The following is a 20,461-nucleotide window of genomic DNA, read 5'->3' as shown; positions in this document are numbered from 1 at the left end:
GATTTTTTCCTTTCCTACTTAACGTTTGTTCTTAATTGTTTGGCATCAATACTTCATCTGTGTATGATTGTTTGGACTGCGAGATGAGAATAGTCCACTGATAATGATGACATGGAACTACAAATTATCTTATGCTCTTTTTCCTCTGTACTCATTCAGAGCAGATTATACTGATGTATGTTTGTGCTGCTGTGAGTCCATCTGCAGATGCTTGAAGCAAACCTACAGAAAGACAAGTGATTGTCTTGAGTGTTTCTTTATTCCGAAGAAATTGCCACTACATCACTTAACACAGTAATCCTGGATTTAGTATGAGGAACCCTGTAGCTTCTGGCCCTTAATGGTTTGGTTTTCAGTGGCGAGCTGGTGTTATCACCTGTTGAATTCTGTACAGCCTCACCATTAGGACTGTCCTGAATGCCACTGAAAGGGCTTAAACCCCTACTGCTCACTGCGTCTAAAATACGAACTGTGTCAGGCAGAGACAGGCTGGCAGGCAATAGATGATGGTGACAATGACTAAGAAAATAATATTTACAATTGTTTATTCTTGTACAAACTTTTTATGCTTCTTTTTATTTGTTGCTTCGTTATTTTGGTGAACTGAAATCCTTATCTCATCTAATGTTCTGTCATACCATATTATGCTACATTACGGTACGTGCAAATCATATTAGGTCACGTCACGATCTGCCTTGACATGTTATGTCATGATATAACATGGCATTACACGTCACATGACACATCAGATCTGTTGCTGTGAGCCATTTGGGTCAGTTTGTGGTGTCTGTATGTGTTTTTGTATGTTTGTGTGAGTGAATGACCAACTGCAGTAGTAACAAACACCCAAAACACAGACTGTTGAATGTAAACCCAGGATCAGGATGACATTGTGCTTGAAAGCTCTGCTCTTTGGTGGTACTGTAGAAGAACTCTTTACATATAAAACAGGAACAGGAGCAAAACCCAATTTTGAATTGTAGTGCCCATCTTACTCCATGCTACAAATTTCAGGTGTTTCTGAGGTGACTGTCAGGAGTCAGAAATCAGGGTGTGGATAGTAAGGTGCAGTGAGGTTCTGTGGGTGGATGGGAGAGAAAGACAGAACCTGGAGGCCTTTGTCAAACCAGGGAGAAGTGACATCTACTCCTTCCTACTGGAGGAAATTGCTACTGGGGTTCTCTGTTCCTTCACTCAGTGGTAGCTGTGAATAGAATTGAGTAATAATTACTGACAGCTGTCATTGCTTTTACTGTTAGCTTTTAGCGAATGACTTTGAGGATTGTTAGGGGTAAAGTATGCTTCAAATGAAATGCTTGTCATAAAATCGAACAGTGTCTGAATCCCCCTTCCCCCAATCCTTTCTGACATCGGACGTGGGGCAGCTGCGCCCAACAATTTTTGTAACATCCCGAAACGAACAATCCAGCAAACATGACCACGTCACACAGTGATTGGCCAGGTGTGCAGAGGTGAATGATTATCATGCCCCCCCCCCCCTGCAATGGCAGCTTTTTCACCTCATCTTTGAGTATGGCCATTCAGAACAAGTGTTCTTTTAACATGGTCTGACGACATGTTAAATGCCTCTTTCAAGCTTAGCTTTGAAATGGAGCTCTGTATTTTAGTCTCTTAATGTCACATATTGCTTATGTCCTGGCTTGATGTGTAACCATTAGATAAAAACACATATAAGCTCAGGTAGAACAAGGTTGTATATTATTTTTTAGAGCAGTTTGTGTGTTTTTGTCTTTGTGTCTGTCTTTTTTCTCCACAGTATGTCTATGTTTGTGTAACCTGTCTGCGCCATCTGCTAGGTCAACCTCAGAACCTCAGCTCAGACTAAACACAATGCAAAATTATCCTGGTCAGTCACTGAGTACGCACACACACACATGGGCAGCCTTGTTTGATCCCTGTTAAAGTCAGTCGAGGGTGTTACATGTTTGCAGTTCACTTCAGCCCCATCAAAATGCCCCATTGAGAATTTACTGGCCTTTCAGCGGCCCAGTGGGGTCCTATAAACACACTCGTGCACCAGTATGTGCACATAACACACACTGTAGATGCTCACATTGTCAGACCCGTTACCACCTAGTGCCAGGGGTTTGATTCAGCCACCTACGGTGCCAGGATCAGACACCTGTTGGGACACCCAGTCTGCCCTCTGTATGTGTGTGTGTGTGTGTGCGTGTGTGTTCATGCATGCATGGCCCTCACATTCCTGATTCTGGTGTCATCCGCCTCATCAGACATTTCCCGGCACATAAACTTTCACTGACGCGTTTGTTTATGAAGCCTAGTTGGCTGCTCTTCCACCATGCTGCCATGGCTGACTTTATGTCTCTCACTCTCGTTTATCTCTCTGTCTGTGTCTCACCATTGTAACAGATGTGGACGAGTGTCTGGACAACAACGGTGGATGCCAGCAAGTGTGTGTCAACACCATGGGGAGCTACGAGTGTCAGTGCACAGAGGGCTTCTTCCTCAGTGACAACCAGCATACCTGCATCCACCGCTCTGATGGTAAGACTGGAACACAGAAAGAGTGTGCTGTGAGAGAGTGTGAGCTGTTTTCTTCCAGTTTCTGAAAATGAATATCTTGGGAGAGCAAAGAGAACACGTAGAGCTTTATTTCAGGGTTATAGAAAGCTACTTGATGCTCATTACTCAATATTTAACAAAACACAGGGATTACATTGTCTAAAATGTTTTTGGTTTTGGGGTAAATGGATCAGTTTGCTAGAATGACTTGAGCATGTGACAAAGCATTCATTCATTATAGTTGAAGTGAATTCATGCAAAGTCATTGGAAAGAAATTGACAGATGGGTGCTGCTTTGCTCCAGTTGGTACAGTTGGTATTAAAGAAAGAGATGTTTTTCCCCACTCTCTGTGGTTTAGTCTTATTGTATTGAAAGGATTGATATTGAACATGCTTTTTCAGACATATTATTTCTGTAAATATGATCCGATAGGCATGGACAGATTATGAGTCAATGGGCTCCTGGGCACAGACATGTAAAAGGCCCCCCTTCCCTCCTACATATTAGACTGAAAGGTTTTCAGAAGCTACATCATTCGTAGTCATTTTGTGGTTGTTTTGCATCTCTTTTTGTGTCTTTTTGTAGTCTCCAACAAGAAATTTTACCAGTCACCTCAAAGAGTGGCTCTGGACCAGGGGCCCCATGATCCCTCGGGCTCATGTGCCTGTGGCCACTAGGCCCATTCAGCAATCCGTTCATGTCTACTGGAACCTTAAAGGGGTACAGAGGTTCTTTCTTGTATTCCAGATAACTACTGGTGTCTTTGAGTGGAAACAGGTTCTTTTTGGTTTTATTTGTGGGTATCATGAAGACTGTACAGTGGAAATAACTTGCCTATTTTTTCTGATTATGATAAACATTTGAGCAAAAAAATTTGTAGTCAAAGGGGGGACTACATTTACAGTATCAGGCATGTTGTTGGGTAAGCTACTGTGTAGATTGAGAAATTCCTTTCATATGGCCAATCAAAGACAGGGCTCTAGGGATGGCAAGATCTGCTGGTCCACCACTTTGGTCCAAACTGAAATATCTCAACAACTGGATGGACTGCTATGATATTAAGTACAGATATCCATGGATGAATGAATCCAAATGGCTTTGGTGATCCCCTGACTTTTCCTCTAGCACCATCATGAAATTGACATTGATGATAAACTAACATGATGAACATGGTTAGCATTATACTTGCTAAGCATATTAGCATTGTCGTTGTGAGCATGTTAGCATGCTAAAGCGTTTAGCTCAAGCACTGCTGTGTGTAAGTACAGTCTCACAGAGCTACTAGCATGGCTGTAGACAGACTACTGTTCTATCAGATTTGTCCGAGGCTCCAACCCCTTTCCTCAAATTCAGATTTAGTTTAAAACATTCCCTTCTGTAACCTTAATGTCCCAAACACTACATTCATGTCTTTCCTCAGTCTATAAGTGATGTAAGAGTCTATTTGAGTGAATTTCAGCAAGATACTATCCAGGGGACTGTAAAATGGTTTGGTTACTTACATGTTGCAGTTCCACTTGCAGGGCAATTGATCTCATGTAAGTAAATTTACATGAAATTTGATCCTTTTGAACATGAGGCTACTTTAGTCTCATTTTGAAACAATTTCCCCTTATTTACATCCCTGCTCTTTGCTGTTGACTCAGTGCCTCCTAAAAAGTAAAATCTCCCTTGTGCATGACCCTGTGACGGGCTTTCTGGATCACAAGGAGACGTGGGATTTGAGGGCACTGACATCATGCCTCTGGCTTGCTGAGTCACCCTCCACACCCACAGTGGCAGTGACAGACACTGGATGTGATATTTGGCTGGTGACATGCATGTTTGGCATCCATTTCATGCCGGTTAGATGTCTTAAAATTGTTTGACCCCACTACTGTGTCATCCCCGACCCATTACCCCGTCACCTTTATTTTATGGGCTCAATCTGCAGCAGCGAGGGGTGCTGAAGGAGCTGTGATCCAGAGGTGAGGAGGGGTTGCCTTCTCCTTCCCTCCACACTCACACACACATTATCTAAGCACAATACTCACATGCATGATACTGTGAATGGGTACAGTGTGGCAGTCAAATTCAAAGACGGATGAGAGGACAGTCACCTATCATCTTTGCAACTGCACAAAAAGGAGACGCTGGAGGAAAGTAGTCAGGGGTTAAGCCTGAGGGGGAGGAGAGAGAGATCAAGTAGAGGAATAGGCAGCAACAGAGTAACCTCTCCTTTATGCTCTCCCTCCTTAAGGCATGTTAGGAGCCAGTGGCAGGATGTTAGAGGATTCTCTGTGAAGACTTTCAAAGAAAGAGGTGAAAGAGATGCAGAAATAGAAGTGTGTTTGCTCACTGAAAACCCCATAAACCAGCATGTGAATATATCTCTCTTTCACTCTCTCTCCTTTCCTTCAAAACTATTTCTGAAATTTTCAGGATAGCTCACAAGGGGGGAAACAATTTCAGGTGACAGCCATTGAGAGTTCTTCTTACTTTGTATGGTGGATTAGCAAAGTTTTACCACTGAATAAGACCACAAATTACTACATATATGGACAAGTAAATGGGAAGTCAAATGGACCAAATCCACAGACTAATTTCCCTTTTAAAACATATCGTAGAAAAGGTTTCAGTCGTAGTCATCTGGACACTGTTTTCAGAATCAAGACGTTTCGGCTCCCATCCGGAAGTCATTCTCAATTGTGAAAAAATTGGACGGGAACTCAGAAATTTAAGCTACTCTGAGTTACATAAGCCCTGCCCTCAGGAGGGAATCTGCCTGAGTATCTGTTAATAGCTAGTTTCACCTGAAACAACTAATAGTTTCAAGATGGCCCAGTAATCAGTAATCAGGCCTATTGTTCTCTGGCTGCATCTACTTCATCACTGTTAAGTGCCTGATTAGCATGTGATAAGCGTCCAATTTTTTCACAATTGAGAATGACTTCCGGATGGGAGCCGAAACGTCTTGATTCTGAAAACAGTGTCCAGATGACTACGACTGAAACCTTTTCTACGATAGAACACTCCTGGACGAATGAGGGACTACACCGTCTTACTTTTAAAACATAAATATACATATAAATATTTTCTAGATCAAAGCAGTTACTGTGTTAACGTGTAATTCCTGCTCCTGTCACAGGGATGTTCATGGTAAACAAGCAGTGAAGATGCTTGTGGTATACTCCTGTTGCCCTGCTCTGGCAGGCTGTTCTGAGCCTTTAACCACCACCACACAGCCCTCCACCCTGTTCAGAGATCCTCAATCGGACACTTGTCTCCTCTCCCTCTCCTGCACAGGAATAGCATCAGCATCCCGGTGTCCCACAGGAATCTCGTTGCACATTTTTTACTATGGCCTACTGCTCACGCATCTTCATCTTGTCTCTTTTTATTCACTCTTTTTATTTCATCTGCTCAAAACTCTTTCTTCCTCTTTCTACTCTCTCTTGGGTTTTCTGCATCCATTGTCTAAGGACCTCTGATACTCCCACACAGCTGTTTAAAGACAGTGGATCAATCTGACAACATACAACATTTTTAAGTGGATTGGAGATTCAGTGTCACTTTTAATGTCACCAAAACCCCTGGATGTACACACACACACACACACACACACACACACACACACACACACACACACACACACACGTTTTTTCACTATCCCTGTGGGGGACAGTCATTGACATAATGCTTTCCTTAGCCCCTTACCCTATCCTTAACCATCACAACTAAATGCCTAACCTTAACCCTTACCCTAACCCTAGCCTTAACCTAAGTGTAACCTGTACCCTAAAACCAAGTCTTAACCCTCAAAAAAGCAAATATATATATGGTGGAAAGTAACTAACTCAACTTATACTTATCTTATAATTTACTTGAGTATGCCTAGTTTATTTTACTTTATTCTATTACTTTATACTTCTACTCCTACTACCACTTACTACATTTCAGAGGGAAGTATTGTAATTTTTACTCCATTATATTTATTTGAAAGCTATGGTTACTAGTTACTTTTCAAATTAAGATTTTACATAAAAGAACATGTGATAAGCATATAAAATCCAACATATTGTTAAAAATTAAACCAGTGGCTCCCAACATTTTTGTCGTGTGATCTCTTATAAAAAGCAATGTCTAGTTGGGGCTCCTTGTCACTTTTCAAATGTCTATTAGTTGTCAGTAGTTCCATCAAAGAGATATTTCACCTCTAAACCTCCACATGGTTTCATTTAAATAACTAAATAATACATTTACATTTTACATTTTACTTAGTTTTTTCTTCTTTCCTCTCCCATCAATCATCAAATGACCACTCAGATTTAATCTTGTGACCCTTAGAGGGGGGCTGACCCCTATGTTGGGAACTGCTGGACAAAACTCCCTAACTGTATCTAAAACTATCTCCACCATCGACCAAAAAAAGATGGTACCGGGGATGGTTGCCATGTCTCGAGCTCTTTCTCAACTTTTATTCTTCTTATTTTGTTATTTTTATTTTGTCTTGTTCACAATATGTCCCGTGTCATACAATATGATAGGGAACAACTTTTGAGACACGGGAGGCGATGAAGGAACCGAGGGTCACGTGCCGGAGTCCTGGTCAGGCTGAGTAAATGTGCAAAACAGCCTCCTCTACCGAGTATTATTCTAGCAAATGTCCAGTCACTGGATAATAAACTGGACAAACTCAGGAGCATGATGGCCATTCAACGTGACACTAAGAACTGTAATGTTATGGTTTTGACTTGACTCGACCCTTCAATCCCGGACTCAAGGGGAGAGGTGTCTGCTTCATGATCAACAACCAGTGGTGCTCAGATGTGGAGATAATTTCTACGGGCTGTTCTCCACATTCCACCACACACTGACTCCAACCAAGCCCTGGACAAGCTGTATGGAGTTATCAACATGTCCGAGACCTTTTGACCTGAGTTTGCTTTTATTGTGGCCTGAGATTTTAACAACGCTTACCTGAGGAAAGTCCTGCCGATACTACCAACACATCAGCTGTCCTACATGCAGTGGTAACACGCTCTACCATGTTTTCACTCCCATTCTGGGAAGGATATAAGGCCCTCCCTTGTCCCCCCTTCAGCAAATCAGATCACATCTCAGTTCTACTTCTGTCTGTCTATAGGTAGAAACTCAAGCAAAATTGGTCGATGACGTGGACCATTCAGCGCTGGTCCGACCAATCAGACTCAGCCGTACGCCACTGCTTTAGAACTAGAGAGTGGTATGTGTTCCGGGACAACAACATTAACAGAAGCTGTCCTGGTACATGGTCAGCAGATTTTGGATTTATAGTCATTTTTATCATATAGCCATTTATTTTCATGCAAATAGCTAATCATTTCCTGTGAGGACAGGTTATACACACGTGGCAGTGTGGTCACTGTCCAGCTAATAGAGGGCATAGGTATAGTCTAATCTTTAGTGCATGTGAGAGTGTGTATGAGAGAGCGAGGTGTATGTGTACAGTGTGTGTACATCCATGTACATTGCAGGCCTTCTTCAGTAGGCAAAACTTGCCGCCACATTCTTGTCACATCTTTTCCCGTTGTGAGTTGACCTCATCACGTTCATCTCCAACAACCTAAATACAATACATTTTTTAATTGGCTTGTATGTGATGATGTGTATCCTGTCAAGTGACAGCCATTCTGCTGAATCATCTACTGTTGATCTCACCTTGACGTGCCATAGTCACCATAACTGAAACAGTAGGGAGTTCTAGGCTACAACCAGCTTCTCAAATTATAGTCTAATAGATACAAATTATTACACACACAAGTTTTGTATGTTTGTGTATGTGTGAAGCAGTGTGTGCGTGTGAGAAGGAGAGACAGTTTGTGTTAGATTGTTGCTTTGCATATGGTAAGTGTCAGCTTGCGGCTCATTTCTTTCTCCCTGACACTCGCCTGGGGGATAATAAAGCCTAGCAACAATTGTTTGTTCCATTATGGTGTATTTCCACTCTGTTGTGCTTCACAGCTCTGACTGAAGCACACCCAGGCGAGAAGACTTTGGCCCCCAACCTCGAGTTGGGAACCAGCTCTCCCAGCAAATGTTCTTGATCTGTCATGATGTGGTAGAACTATGACCACATGAGTCAGGTATGGCTCACAGGCCCATTAGTGACATGCATGTAGAATGAAGAAGCTCATTTCCTTTTTTGGCGAAATTTAGGGATCTCTAAAAAGGAGGATCTGGTTGTCAACGAAAGTTTTGGTTCACCTGCTACCCCTGAAAAAGGATACAAATTTGTGCTGAGTTTGTGCCATCAATAATTTTAGTGTCGGTGTCATTTAAAAAAAAAAAACGGTGAATGTCTCATTTAATGAAACTCCAGTTGGTCAATGTTTTGCAGTTGTGTGTGATTTGCAGCAGCAGTGCAGAGGTTGATTAGTTGCAGTGTAGTATTAGATATCAAATTGATGCCTCCAAGTTGACCGGGGCTGTCTCTATGTCTGATTTATTAATTATGCCTTTTGGACAATGTAGCCCCCGCCAAAACAGAGTGAAAACAATACGCTTGTAAAATCTTCTCTGAGCTCAACACCAAAATTTCTGGCAAAGTTGGAGTTGGCAGTAAGTTGGGAATTTTAAACTCCATCTCACGCGGATGCTGTGCTTGGTGTTCCAAGAGAATGTTTGGTCGCAGGAATCTTTGTGAACGGTGCACATGATGACTAGATGCCCTCTTGTTCAAGTTTTTCGCAACAGAATCCCTTGTTTTATAAACAGTCCAGAACCTGAAGATATTCAGTTTACAGTCAAATATGACAAAGAAAAGCAGCAAATCTTCACATTTGAGAAGATGGAACAAAAGCAGTTTCGTTTGAAAAACAACAAGAAGGACCTTTTTGTGTCATTATGGTCAACTGGAAAAAAGTTGAAACTATTTTTTGTTTGATTTTGATGAATGATTCTCTATCATAAATCGTATCTTGTAATCACATTCTTATTGTAATCACAAATGAGCAGCACGAGAAACAGTCCCTACCCAACAATATCCTCATTGGGTAACACTTTAGTTCAAGTCCCCATATTTAGCATTCATAAGCAGTATATAAACATTTAATATATGGTTTATAACACACTATAATGTAGTTGTAAGCAGATATAAGGACATTTGAAGTGTGTGTACAGTATTTGTAAAGAATTATAACCTCTTCTATGAAGACATATTTTATATTATTACATTTGTGTCTTACTGTATTGTCATTATTGTCGTACTGCTTACAACTGCATTATAGTGTGTCATAAACCATTTATTACATTTTTATATACTGTTAATGAATGCAAAATGTGGGGACAAAAAGTGTTGCCATTATTTGAAAAAAATATATAGTTCACACATAATATGTACAGTATATACATTGTGCTATGTGTTGAGAGAGAGGAAGACAAAGGGAGCAATGGACTGTGGGAGCAGGGGATGGGGGAGTTGTGCATGTTGGGGGAGAGAAAGAGAAAAATAAACACAGAGAGACAAACATAGTGGAGTGGACCAATGGAAGTTGCATGCGTTTATTTGGAGTTGTGTGAGGAGAGGAAGCAGACTGAGGCTGAGGCTGCTGCCGCACTCACACACACACACACACACACGCACACACACACACACACACACCTACAGACACAGATGCATAGACATGTATTCATGCACAAAAACTCACACACATGTCGACATACACATACTCATCATGAAGCAGGAATTCTCACTTTAAACAAACCAAAGCAGGACATTTGAGGTACAGGGAGCTTTTAAATGACAGCCCAGGGGCATGTGGGAACTCTAAGTACAGGGCTTTCTGTCCTCCTGGCTGTTATCATCAGCAATTACAAACATCATCAAAAGCTAGAAACACTTCACCTGTCATACACCTGAACACTTAGAGTTCTATGTGTCTGTCAAATACTGTAAATGCTGTAGATGCCTCTGCATCTGATGAAGAGTCAACCTGTTGCAAGTCCTTATGAAACAGATAATACTGTAAATTCTCACCAGTTCTAATTTAAAAAATCCTGATGTGTGTAGAAGCATGTTATTAGGTGAAATGCTCAGTTTTAATCTGTGATATATAATATCTAACCCTGTCAATCTAAAGGCACTAGAGGTAATAGTTTTGACTAACAAATGGAGATATAAGTTAAGTGTTTGACTTAATGAAAAAGAAGCATCAAAATTAACTTCAATTTAGTTGTCTAGTCTAGTGTTATTCCAAATGAATGAAAGAAAGATTTAATCAATTTAATCATGTAATTTTAATTTTGGTGGTGAGGAGACATTTCCTTACATTCAGGTCACTGGCTTACTTTTAAGACAGTTGAATAGAAATGGCAAGTTGCAAGTGATTTTAGACATGGTGAAATATAAATCCTGTAGGTGTAATGTACACAACGTGGAGTCCAAATGTGTTTGTCTGCCAGCTAACATATGACTATGAAGTCTTACAAACAGTAGAACATTTTGCACATGCCTGCTTTTGGACAAGCTCTGGTTTGGTACCACCAGTCTTCTGATGTAGCCACTAGCCACATGCACTTGTTATTTCTCATCTAGAAACTCTGGCACCATCATTCTGGCAAGTGACAGGAATAGAGCAGATTACATACTGCTCTTTAGGGTGGGTCTAGGCAGTGGTTCTCAACTTGTGGATCAGTGCCAAAAACACAAGGTCAAAATGAACACACAACCTCAGGTAAAAAAAAAAAGAAAAAAAAAAAGAAAAAATTTCAAAATTTCCCATTTTTACCGTGAGTTCAGTTTTGGATTCTTTGTCTCCCGTGGGCCTTGGTTGGATTCTGGATTTTGTACTTTGCCTGCTCCCTATTGGACTGGTTAGCCATCTTGGACTCACTTCCCTGCTTCCACCACTGCCAGCCGGTAACCTATCTGCCTTTTGATTGTTTGTTTACCCATCTGCCTACCGTTCTGGCTGTACCTGCCTGTACCTGCCTGTGAACCACATCACCCTCAATAAACACTGTAGCCATCCGGCTACTTCACCTCATTACGCTTCCTGGTCATCTGCATTTGGGTCCACATATCACTACACACATCATACGACAGAATGACCCAACCAATCATGGGCCCAGCAGAGTTGTCCGAGGAAGCGGACCAGATGGTCCGAGATCTGGTGTGCCTAAGGGACATCTGGGGGGGAATACGTGATGAGTCCCACAGAGAGGCAATCAAAGGTCGGGTCGAAACCAGACTATTGACATCGCCTGGGCTGAGGGAGGCCATCCCTGGGTGGCTCACGGACTTCCTTCACACCCAGACACCCCAGCCTGCAACTCCTCAACCGGTCCCAGTCCCGAACCCATACCTAAGCACCCGCCTGGCTCTTGGTGGTCCTCGCAGCCTTTGGACTGCACCCCAGCCTGCCAGCCATCTACCTGCACCCCAGCCTGCTGGCCCCCAGTTCATATCCCTACATACTTACCTCCTACGTGCTAGTCTCCAGTCAGCATCTCAGCCTGCAAGCCAGGGGGCACCTCAGTCTGTTGCTTTCTTGGCGCCTTCCGGGAAACGCTCAAGGAGGAAGCGTGGCTCCCACAGCTGCTCGCCTGCACCACGGCCCAGCTGCCCAGCTTCTCGCCTGCCCAGCTGCTCGCCTGCCCCACTGCCCAGCTGCTCGCCTGCCCCGCTGCCGCCTCCAGTCCCAGTGCAGCGGCGGCGGCCATCACTCCCTGCTGGATCGCAGTCACCAGCAGCACCAATCCCTTGCCGCCGCTGGATCGCAGTCGCCCCCTTTCCCGGCTGGATCGCAGCAGCACCAATCCCTCGCCGCCGCTGGATCGCAGCAGCACCAATCCCTCGTCGCCGCTGGATCGCAGCCGCCTCCTGCCCTGGTTGGACCTCAGCATGCCGCAGAACCATCTGCTGGGTCACAGCACGCCACTGAATTCTCTGCTGGATCGCAGCAGTATCCTCCTTTTCTGCCGGAGTGGCAGGCTCCGGGTTCCCGGACATCACTGGTTCTGGTTTTTCCTTGCCACTGTCGCCAAATGCTTGCTCATGGTGGGATTTGTTGGGTCTCTGTAAATAATATTATAAAGAGTACGGTCTAGACCTGCTCTGTAGGAAAAGCGCAATGAGACAACTGTAGTAGCAGTTGTCGCGCATATTGTCATTCATTATCTGTTTACAGCAGCCTCCACTTCTGGATGTGCACAGGAGGAGTTACAGTTGTTATCAAATACATGAATAAACACTTATATCTGTTTATAACTACATTACAGTGTGTCAAAAACCATTTATTATATCTTTATATATTGCTTATGAATTTCCCCCTCTCTTTTCCAAAGGTCCTGGTGTGTGGAGGTGAAATCCTGGTGTTTGTGTGTGTCTTTGGATGCTGTGAGTTTAGCATCACTGTGGGGGTCTTTGCATTCTGCTGCTTTTACATTTTTATTTGTTGTGCGTGAGTGTGTTAAACCCTGCCAAGCATCTGTCTGGACTCTGTTTGAACGCTGTGAAGCTGCAAGTGTTTACCTCTGCGCTGCCTGCTTTTGTATGGCTGAGGCCTCGGCATGAACTTTACTTGAAACGACAGTCCGTTATAGGCGAATCACACACACATATTCATACAGACTAGGTCATCAGAGCATGGTGGGGGTGCGGAAAGTGACTAATGCTTTCCTTCCCAAGCACTCGTTCTGCCTTCATTTTATAAATACTTTGTTTAAATATTATTCCAGCATGTGATTTTAACTTTGAAACCAAGCTCTAATAATTTCGCAATCTCTCTTTTTCTCTCTCTCTTTGAGGTAAATATGAGTTATTTACTTGTCAGCGGAAGGTGGAATCCACATGTTTTTCTCCATTCTGCCCCCCCCCGTCCAAAAAAAAAAAAAAAAAGCTGCCTCCGCAATATTTTTAGGCCAGAGTTTGTCTTTGGTCAGTGGAAATGTTTAATACGAGGGTGTGGAGCTGACCTGGTGTGTAGCTGCTGCTCAGTAGCAAACACAGGAAACATGGGGACTGGACTTCATAGAAATGAAAACACATACACGCTTTGCAGCCATATTATTTCTGTTAACAAGGGCTGTGTGAATCAAATAGTTCCCCAAAAGTTTTTCCTCTCTTTAACATTTGCAACTGAACTGTGTTAACATAACACACTGAACTCTGGTTCGCCTACTCTCTGGCCTCCATGTAAATGTTGCTGCTTTGACGCCATAGCTGTTGCTCAGAGGACACAATTACCTACACTACTTGTGTATTTGCCTTTGGTATCAGTTCATTTCAGTACACTGTGAAAATCAACTTGCAGGGACTTGAAACTTGCTTTAGATCCATCACAGTGAACATCTGGTTGCCTTTAACCTTTTGTCAAAGTTATGTTATTTTGTAGTGGTGACATTGCAAGCAGGCACTGTAAGTAAGTAAGTAAAGTTTATTTAGTATGGCACCTTTAGTAAGGTCACAAAGTGCTTCACAACAGTAAAATTATTAAAAATACAACCATAAAAACAGTAAAACAAATAACAATAAAACATAGGCAACAAAGTAATCATTTATTCAAGTCCATTTTATGTGTTGTTTGTCTTTCAGGTTTGATTTCCACCTTTGCATTCAGAAGCTATGTGCTGTACCTTTTGGTAAATGACTCTTGAATCTGAAAAGATCCTATGTAATGGTGTCATTGCTTCTTAATGTGATGTATGCAGTTTTGAAACAGGATGTGGCTGCAGGACATCAGTTATGGAGAGAAAGGCAGTTTGATTTGAGGATGGACCGATGGAAAGGTGGGATGGTTGAAATGAGTAATGAGTAATTGGTTGGACATTTTAGTTACATCGTAGAAAAGGTTTCAGTCATAGTCATCTGGACACTGTTTTCAGAATCAAGACGTTTCGGCTCCCATCCGGAAGTCATTCTCAATTGTGGCAATTATCACAATTGAGTTTTTCAGTGTTTGTGTGACCCTATACGTTGGCATATTAAAGAATGTCATATGTACTCAAACTGAAATGACGCTTTCTCTAAACCTGTGAAAGGTATAGTCTGTCTAAACCTCTCTCTCTCCCCCCCCCCCCTCTCTCTCTCTCTCTCTCTCTCTCTCTCTCAAATCTAACACGGCAGCGGTGGATGGCCGTTCACCAGGAGTCTGGTTCTGCCCAAGGTTTCTGCCCTCTTAAAGGAAGTTTTTCCTTGCCACTGTCGCCAAGTGCTTGTTCATGGTGGGATTTGTTGGGTCTCTGTAATTAATATTATAAAGAGTATGGTCTAGACCTGCTCTATAGAAAACATGCAATGAGATAACTTCTGTTATGAATTGGCGCTATATAAATTGAATTGAATTGAATTGAATCCTTGAAATGTTGTTATTACAGTATTAAACTTTTTTTTTTCCCAATTACCTTTCATGCTACATGTTACAGTTTAGCTGTGTGGCAAAATATTTTTAGCTATGCTAGTGGCATGGATCAAAACAGAGGATCTAATAAAAATAATAATAATTTTATGTTTAATCATCACAGCTCTGTCTTTAAAACTGACCTTAATTTATGGCAAGAAATCCTAGTAATCCTGGTGGAAAGGTGAATTATTCTTGGGAAGTCGTTATTTTAGAATCTCGCAAAAACTTTCAACCCTGTTTTCCAGGTAGTTCAACTGGCCATTTCTTACTGTAAATAGTCTAATAATCTTGTGGTTAGTGTTTCTCTAAATTAAGACCTCATTTCCCATACATGCTGTTGGTTCCAGTCACAAAGGGGATATTGCTACTTGTAGGGGACAAGTAGCAATATCCCCTTTGTGACTGGAACCCCTTTGTGACTTTGTGACTCTCTGTTATTGCTGCGGGCGAATTCATTTTCTGGGGGATTCACTGATGCTGAAGATAAACACATTATTTTTGTTCCAGGTTTCAAAACCATTCACTACCAAGCTTTAGATGTGTTTGCTCTGGATGAACAGGGCCTACTGCCTGTTTAGTGCTTTAATTCAACTGGTTTCCCTTTAGACTGTGATATGTGTGAAGCTAGAGAGAGATACAGAAAGAGAAAGCAAAAGAATGAGGGAGAGGGATGTGTGTGTGGGGTGCTTGTTTCCTCCAATGTTTAAAGAAGCGATTGGGGTGGGTTATTAGAAAGGCACAGTCCTTATTTAAAGGAGTTCATTGCAGCCAGTTGAAGAAAAGCTCTCATTGAAATTCATGGCTTAGCACCTATAGCATTGTGGTTTGAGCAGACCAGTGAGAGGGAGACACAGCCAGTGTCTGACAGATTTCAATTAAAATGGCATTTACAAGAGCATGGATGGAAAAGTGGAGGGAATGGGATGAAGACGGTTGAGGGGGGGATTTTTTTTCTGTCCGGTGAGCACAACCAAATCTTGGTTGGGTGTAGTTACCCAGATCCAGGTTAATGGAAACCTTAAACACTTCAACATTGATTAAAATCATTGCTGCCCCATGCTGCTCTGAAAATTTTGATAAATGTCAGAATTAAATATTAGCCTTTCAGAAATGAAAAGGCAAGGGCTTCTTAAATGGGAGAGACACATTTTAGAAAATCAGAATCAGAATCAGAAATACTTTATTGATCCCCGAGGGGAAACTCTTTTGTTACAGCAGCTCACCTTTACGTCAGTGCATACAGGAATAGAAGTATTAGCAAAAAATATAATACACTATAATACAGGTCAGAAAATAAATTAAGTACCAAGTGGGTATAAGTATAAAATAAAATAAGTGTGAAGTACCAAGTGGGTTGATGATAATAATACGGTATAAGGTAATAGTGCATGAACTGTCAAGTTAAGTGTAGCTTATTCACTCAAATAAGGCTGCAGGCCCCGATGGCGTTAGCCCCGGGGTGCTAAAAGCCTGTGCCCCCCAGCTATGTGGAGTCCTTCAACATGTCTTCAACCTGAGCCTGAGTCTTCAAAGGGTCCCCATTCTGTGGAAGACATCTTGCCTCGTTCCTGTGCCGAAGACGCCGCGTCCCAGTGGCTCCAAGGACTACAGACCGGTGGCACTGACCTCCCACATAATGAAGACCCTGGAGAGACTAGTGCTGGAACAGCTGCGGCCCATGGTCAGACCCCTCCTGGACCCCCTTCAGATCGCCTACCAGTCCCGACTGGGAGTTGAGGACGCCATCATCTTCCTGCTTAACCGCATCCACACCCACCTGGACAAGCCGGCAAGCACAGTCAGGATCATGTTTTTTGACTTCTCCAGTGCTTTCAACACCATCCGGCCTGCCCTGCTGGGTGAGAAGCTGACAGCAATGTAGGTGGATGACCCCCTTGTGTCCTGGATTGTGGTCTACCTGACTGGCAGACCACAGCACGTGCGCCTGCAGCACTGTGTGTCGGACAGCGTGGTCAGCAACACTGGGGCCCCTCAGGGGACTGTCCTCTCTCCCTTCCTCTTCACCATCTACACCACGGACTTCAGCTACCACACAGAGTCCTGCCACCTTCAGAAGTTTTCTGATGACTCTGCTGTGGTTGGATGTATCAGCGGTGGTGATGAGTCTGAGTAAAGGGCTGTGGTGGGTAACTTTGTCTCATGGTGTGAGCAGAACCATCTGCAGCTCAATGCGACAAAGTCTAAGGAGCTGATTGTGGATCTACGGAGGGCCAAGGCACCAGCTACCCCGGTTTCCATCCAGGGGGTCAGTGTGGACATTGTGGAGGATTACAAGTACATGGGAGTACACTTGGATAACAAATTGGACTGGACCAAGAACACTCAAGCTGTTTACAGGAAGGGCCAGAGCCGCCTCTATTTTCTGAGGAGGCTGAGGTCCTTCAACATCTGCCGGACAATGCTGAAGATGTTTTATGAGTCTGTGGTGGCCAGTGCTATCCTGTATGCTGTTGCATGCTGGGGCAGCAGGTTGAAGGTAGCGGACGCCAACAGACTCAACAAACTGATCCGTAAGGCCAGCGACATTGTGGGGGTGGAGCTGGACTCTCTGGCGGTGGTGTCAGAGAGGAGGATACTGGCCAAACTACATGCCATCTTGGACAGTGTCTCCCACCCACTCCATGACGTGCTGGTCAAGCAAAGGAGCACCTTCAGCGGAAGACTCATCCTCCCACAATGCACCACAGAGCGCCACAGGAAGTCATTCCTGCCTGTGGCCATCAAACTCTTTAACTCCTCCCTCTAAGTGTTAGTCTGTATGACCCTAGGTCACTAAACTGGACATTGATCATTACATCTCTGCCGTACTTGAATAATTGTGCAATATTCTGTGTATTACTCCCATGCTATATTTAGTTTTCCCATGTTAGTTTTTCCTATTTATTGATATTGATATTATATACCTCCATTACTGCTGTGCACTATCTTAATAATATCAATAAGCTACACTTAACTCGACAGTACATGCACCACTGCTTATTACTTATTACTTATATTATTACATTGTATTATTATACTGTATTATCATCATCAACCGGTAAACCCACTTGGTACTTCACACTTATTTTATCTTATACTTACCCACCTGGTACTTAATTTATTTTCTGACCTGTTTTATAGTGTTTTTATAGTGTATTGTATTATATTTTTTGCTAGTCCTTTCTCCTGTGTGCACTGACGTAAAGGCGAGCTGCTGTAACAAAGAGTTTCCCTTCGGGGATCAATAAAGTATTTCTGATTCTGATTCTGATTTAAGGTTATAATGAGACGGAGGATATTGCACAGCAGTAATAGAGGTATGAGTAATATCAATATCAATAAATAGGGAATATTAAACTAAAATATTGCACAGGAGTATCACACAGAATATTGCACAATTATGTCAATAATGATTGGAAGAAAAAAAAGACAGTATCTCTGGTTCTGCTGCATCGATTTCCTTTTTTAAAAACTGTCTATCATGAGTCTGACAGTGTTAATGGAGTGCAATGCAATAGGTAAGGCTCCAGATGAAAATTTGCTTTAAGCTCTTTCTGGTACAGTATATCAAATGGTAACATTTATAATTATTATTGTACATGTTCCCTTTCCACATAAAATAAATAAATAAATAAATAAATAAATTTGGGGTGATGTGTTAAATTGACAAGTAAGTTGACATGGTCACAAATGATGTGCCTATGCACACATAATATGTGAAAACTATTTTGTGTATGCACACAAATCAAAGCAGAGTCAAGCTGAGCAAGAAATGTACAACTAATGCTGAAATTATCATAGGTGTGTAAAATGTATTAAATGTATTAGAACGGCACTGAAGTACTGCAGCATTCAAATGTAAATTACCAGCATTATTTGACACTAGCAGCCTTATTTGAATCAAAAAGTGTCACCGTTGTGTAGGTAACACTAACAGGAAGCCTAATAAATAAATTAATTAGAAAAAGGAAGAGTAACAACTTCTCAGAACTCCACTTTTAACATTTTCCCCCCATTTTTATCCAGTCCTTTGAGCTTTTGGAAGATATTTAGTTAAGGCTGTTTCAGTGGATAAAAACGACACAGTGATGTGTAGACTATTTTTTAAAATTGTGTTTTATTAATATCATGGGACTTTATTTTTTTAGTTAGTATTTGAATAGTTGCTTCAAATTATTCAAAGTTTAAATGTTGCAGCATCTTTAAAAGTTAAAATCATTTTTTCTTCACAGTTGACTGAAACTGTGAAATCTCTCTTTTTCCCTGATGAGGGGATCAGGTTGTGAGACTGGCGTTCAGCATCACCTCATTCCTCATCAGCCTCAGAGGAAACAGGGAGGCGAGCGACTGTGAGGCTCTAAATTATCCTTCTCTGTCTCCATCGCTCTCTCTCTCTCTCCATCTACCTTTTTTCTCTCTCTATCCATCTCTGTCTTTCACTTCATTCCTCCTTTTTCTGTCTTCCATTATACTCTGCCAGCCAGACTTTTGGGGCTTTGGGATGTAATGCTGCAAGAGTCAGGTTCTAATAACACGGCTGTGATATGCTTGGACCTCATCTGGAGTCAGAGCTCCTGAGAGAGAGAGAGATGTGTGGAGAGGTGGATAAAGAAAGGCAGGGGAAAGAAAGAGACAGATAGACAGAGGATAAGAAAAGACAGAGGAGAGACCATGTGAGAGAGACCATGTGTGTCCTGGGGGCTATTATTGGGCCATGAAGACGTGTCTCAGTGTTTTATCTGGACCTGCTGGGGCTCCCAGTGAGGAGCTTCAGTAGTTGTAAACCTGCTGACCTTCCCAATCTAAACAAATCTGCACAACGAGGTGGAAAGAAGAAAAATCAACCTTCTCTCTACCTTTTCATTGCTAACTGAAGAATTGCCATCAAAAGTGACATAGACTCAAATCAGAAATTCTTTACAGTATAGCTAACCATGGATTTTTTTCCCCATTCATTTTAGGCAGTCATGGATTTCACTTAATTTCAGAAAAGACATTTTATCAGCGCTTTTAACATAATGCCACAAAATCACTGATGTGGCAGAAGTGTTCAGATGGTAAATTATGTACACAAAACAGTTTTTGTGACACAAAAGGCAATCATTGAAAGCTGACATAATGTTCACCACAATAAATTAACTCAAGTGAGTTTGAAGTCTTCAAGCATTAATTATTGATCAGTTGTTCGTGCTGTATCCTAAAGAACATCTCTATCCAAGTAGCTGCTACAACATAAAAAAAATCACACACAATATCAGCATTACTTGCTTTCAGTTTGAAACTTGAGCCTGTTTTGATGAACATAAAATAAGTGGTTTTCTATCCGAAACTGATGAAATACACACACAGGCAACTGTTCTAAAATAATCTACGTACCCAAATATCCACTATTTCCCATATTTGTTAAAGGGTTAATAATTTTATACATGATGATCAGATCATGATCATGGTGGTCAGATCACCAGAGGATGAATCCTAATGACTAATGGCGCCACCTTCAGGTTGTCATTTTTGGCTTTTACTGAAATATCTTTACAACTGTTGGATGGATTGC

General features: G+C 42.1%; 1 protein-coding gene across 9 annotated transcripts in view; it reads left to right on the top strand.

Moving 5' to 3' along the window:
* The window catches only part of scube1 (signal peptide, CUB domain, EGF-like 1), a 154,952-nt gene that overhangs the window by 53,877 nt on the left and 80,614 nt on the right, over nucleotides 1–20,461 (top strand). For all 9 annotated transcript variants that reach the window (XM_044186158.1, XM_044186161.1, XM_044186165.1 and 6 more), the window contains one exon: nucleotides 2,392–2,526. In XM_044186158.1, the coding sequence (XP_044042093.1) occupies nucleotides 2,392–2,526 (135 nt within the window). The remainder of the gene's footprint in view (nucleotides 1–2,391; nucleotides 2,527–20,461) is intronic.

Source organism: Siniperca chuatsi, linkage group LG23 (genome assembly GCF_020085105.1).
Source record: "Siniperca chuatsi isolate FFG_IHB_CAS linkage group LG23, ASM2008510v1, whole genome shotgun sequence".
Taxonomy (NCBI): domain Eukaryota; kingdom Metazoa; phylum Chordata; class Actinopteri; order Centrarchiformes; family Sinipercidae; genus Siniperca; species Siniperca chuatsi.
Note: the sequence above shows the minus strand (reverse complement) of the source record. Positions and strands in the feature narration are given on the sequence as shown.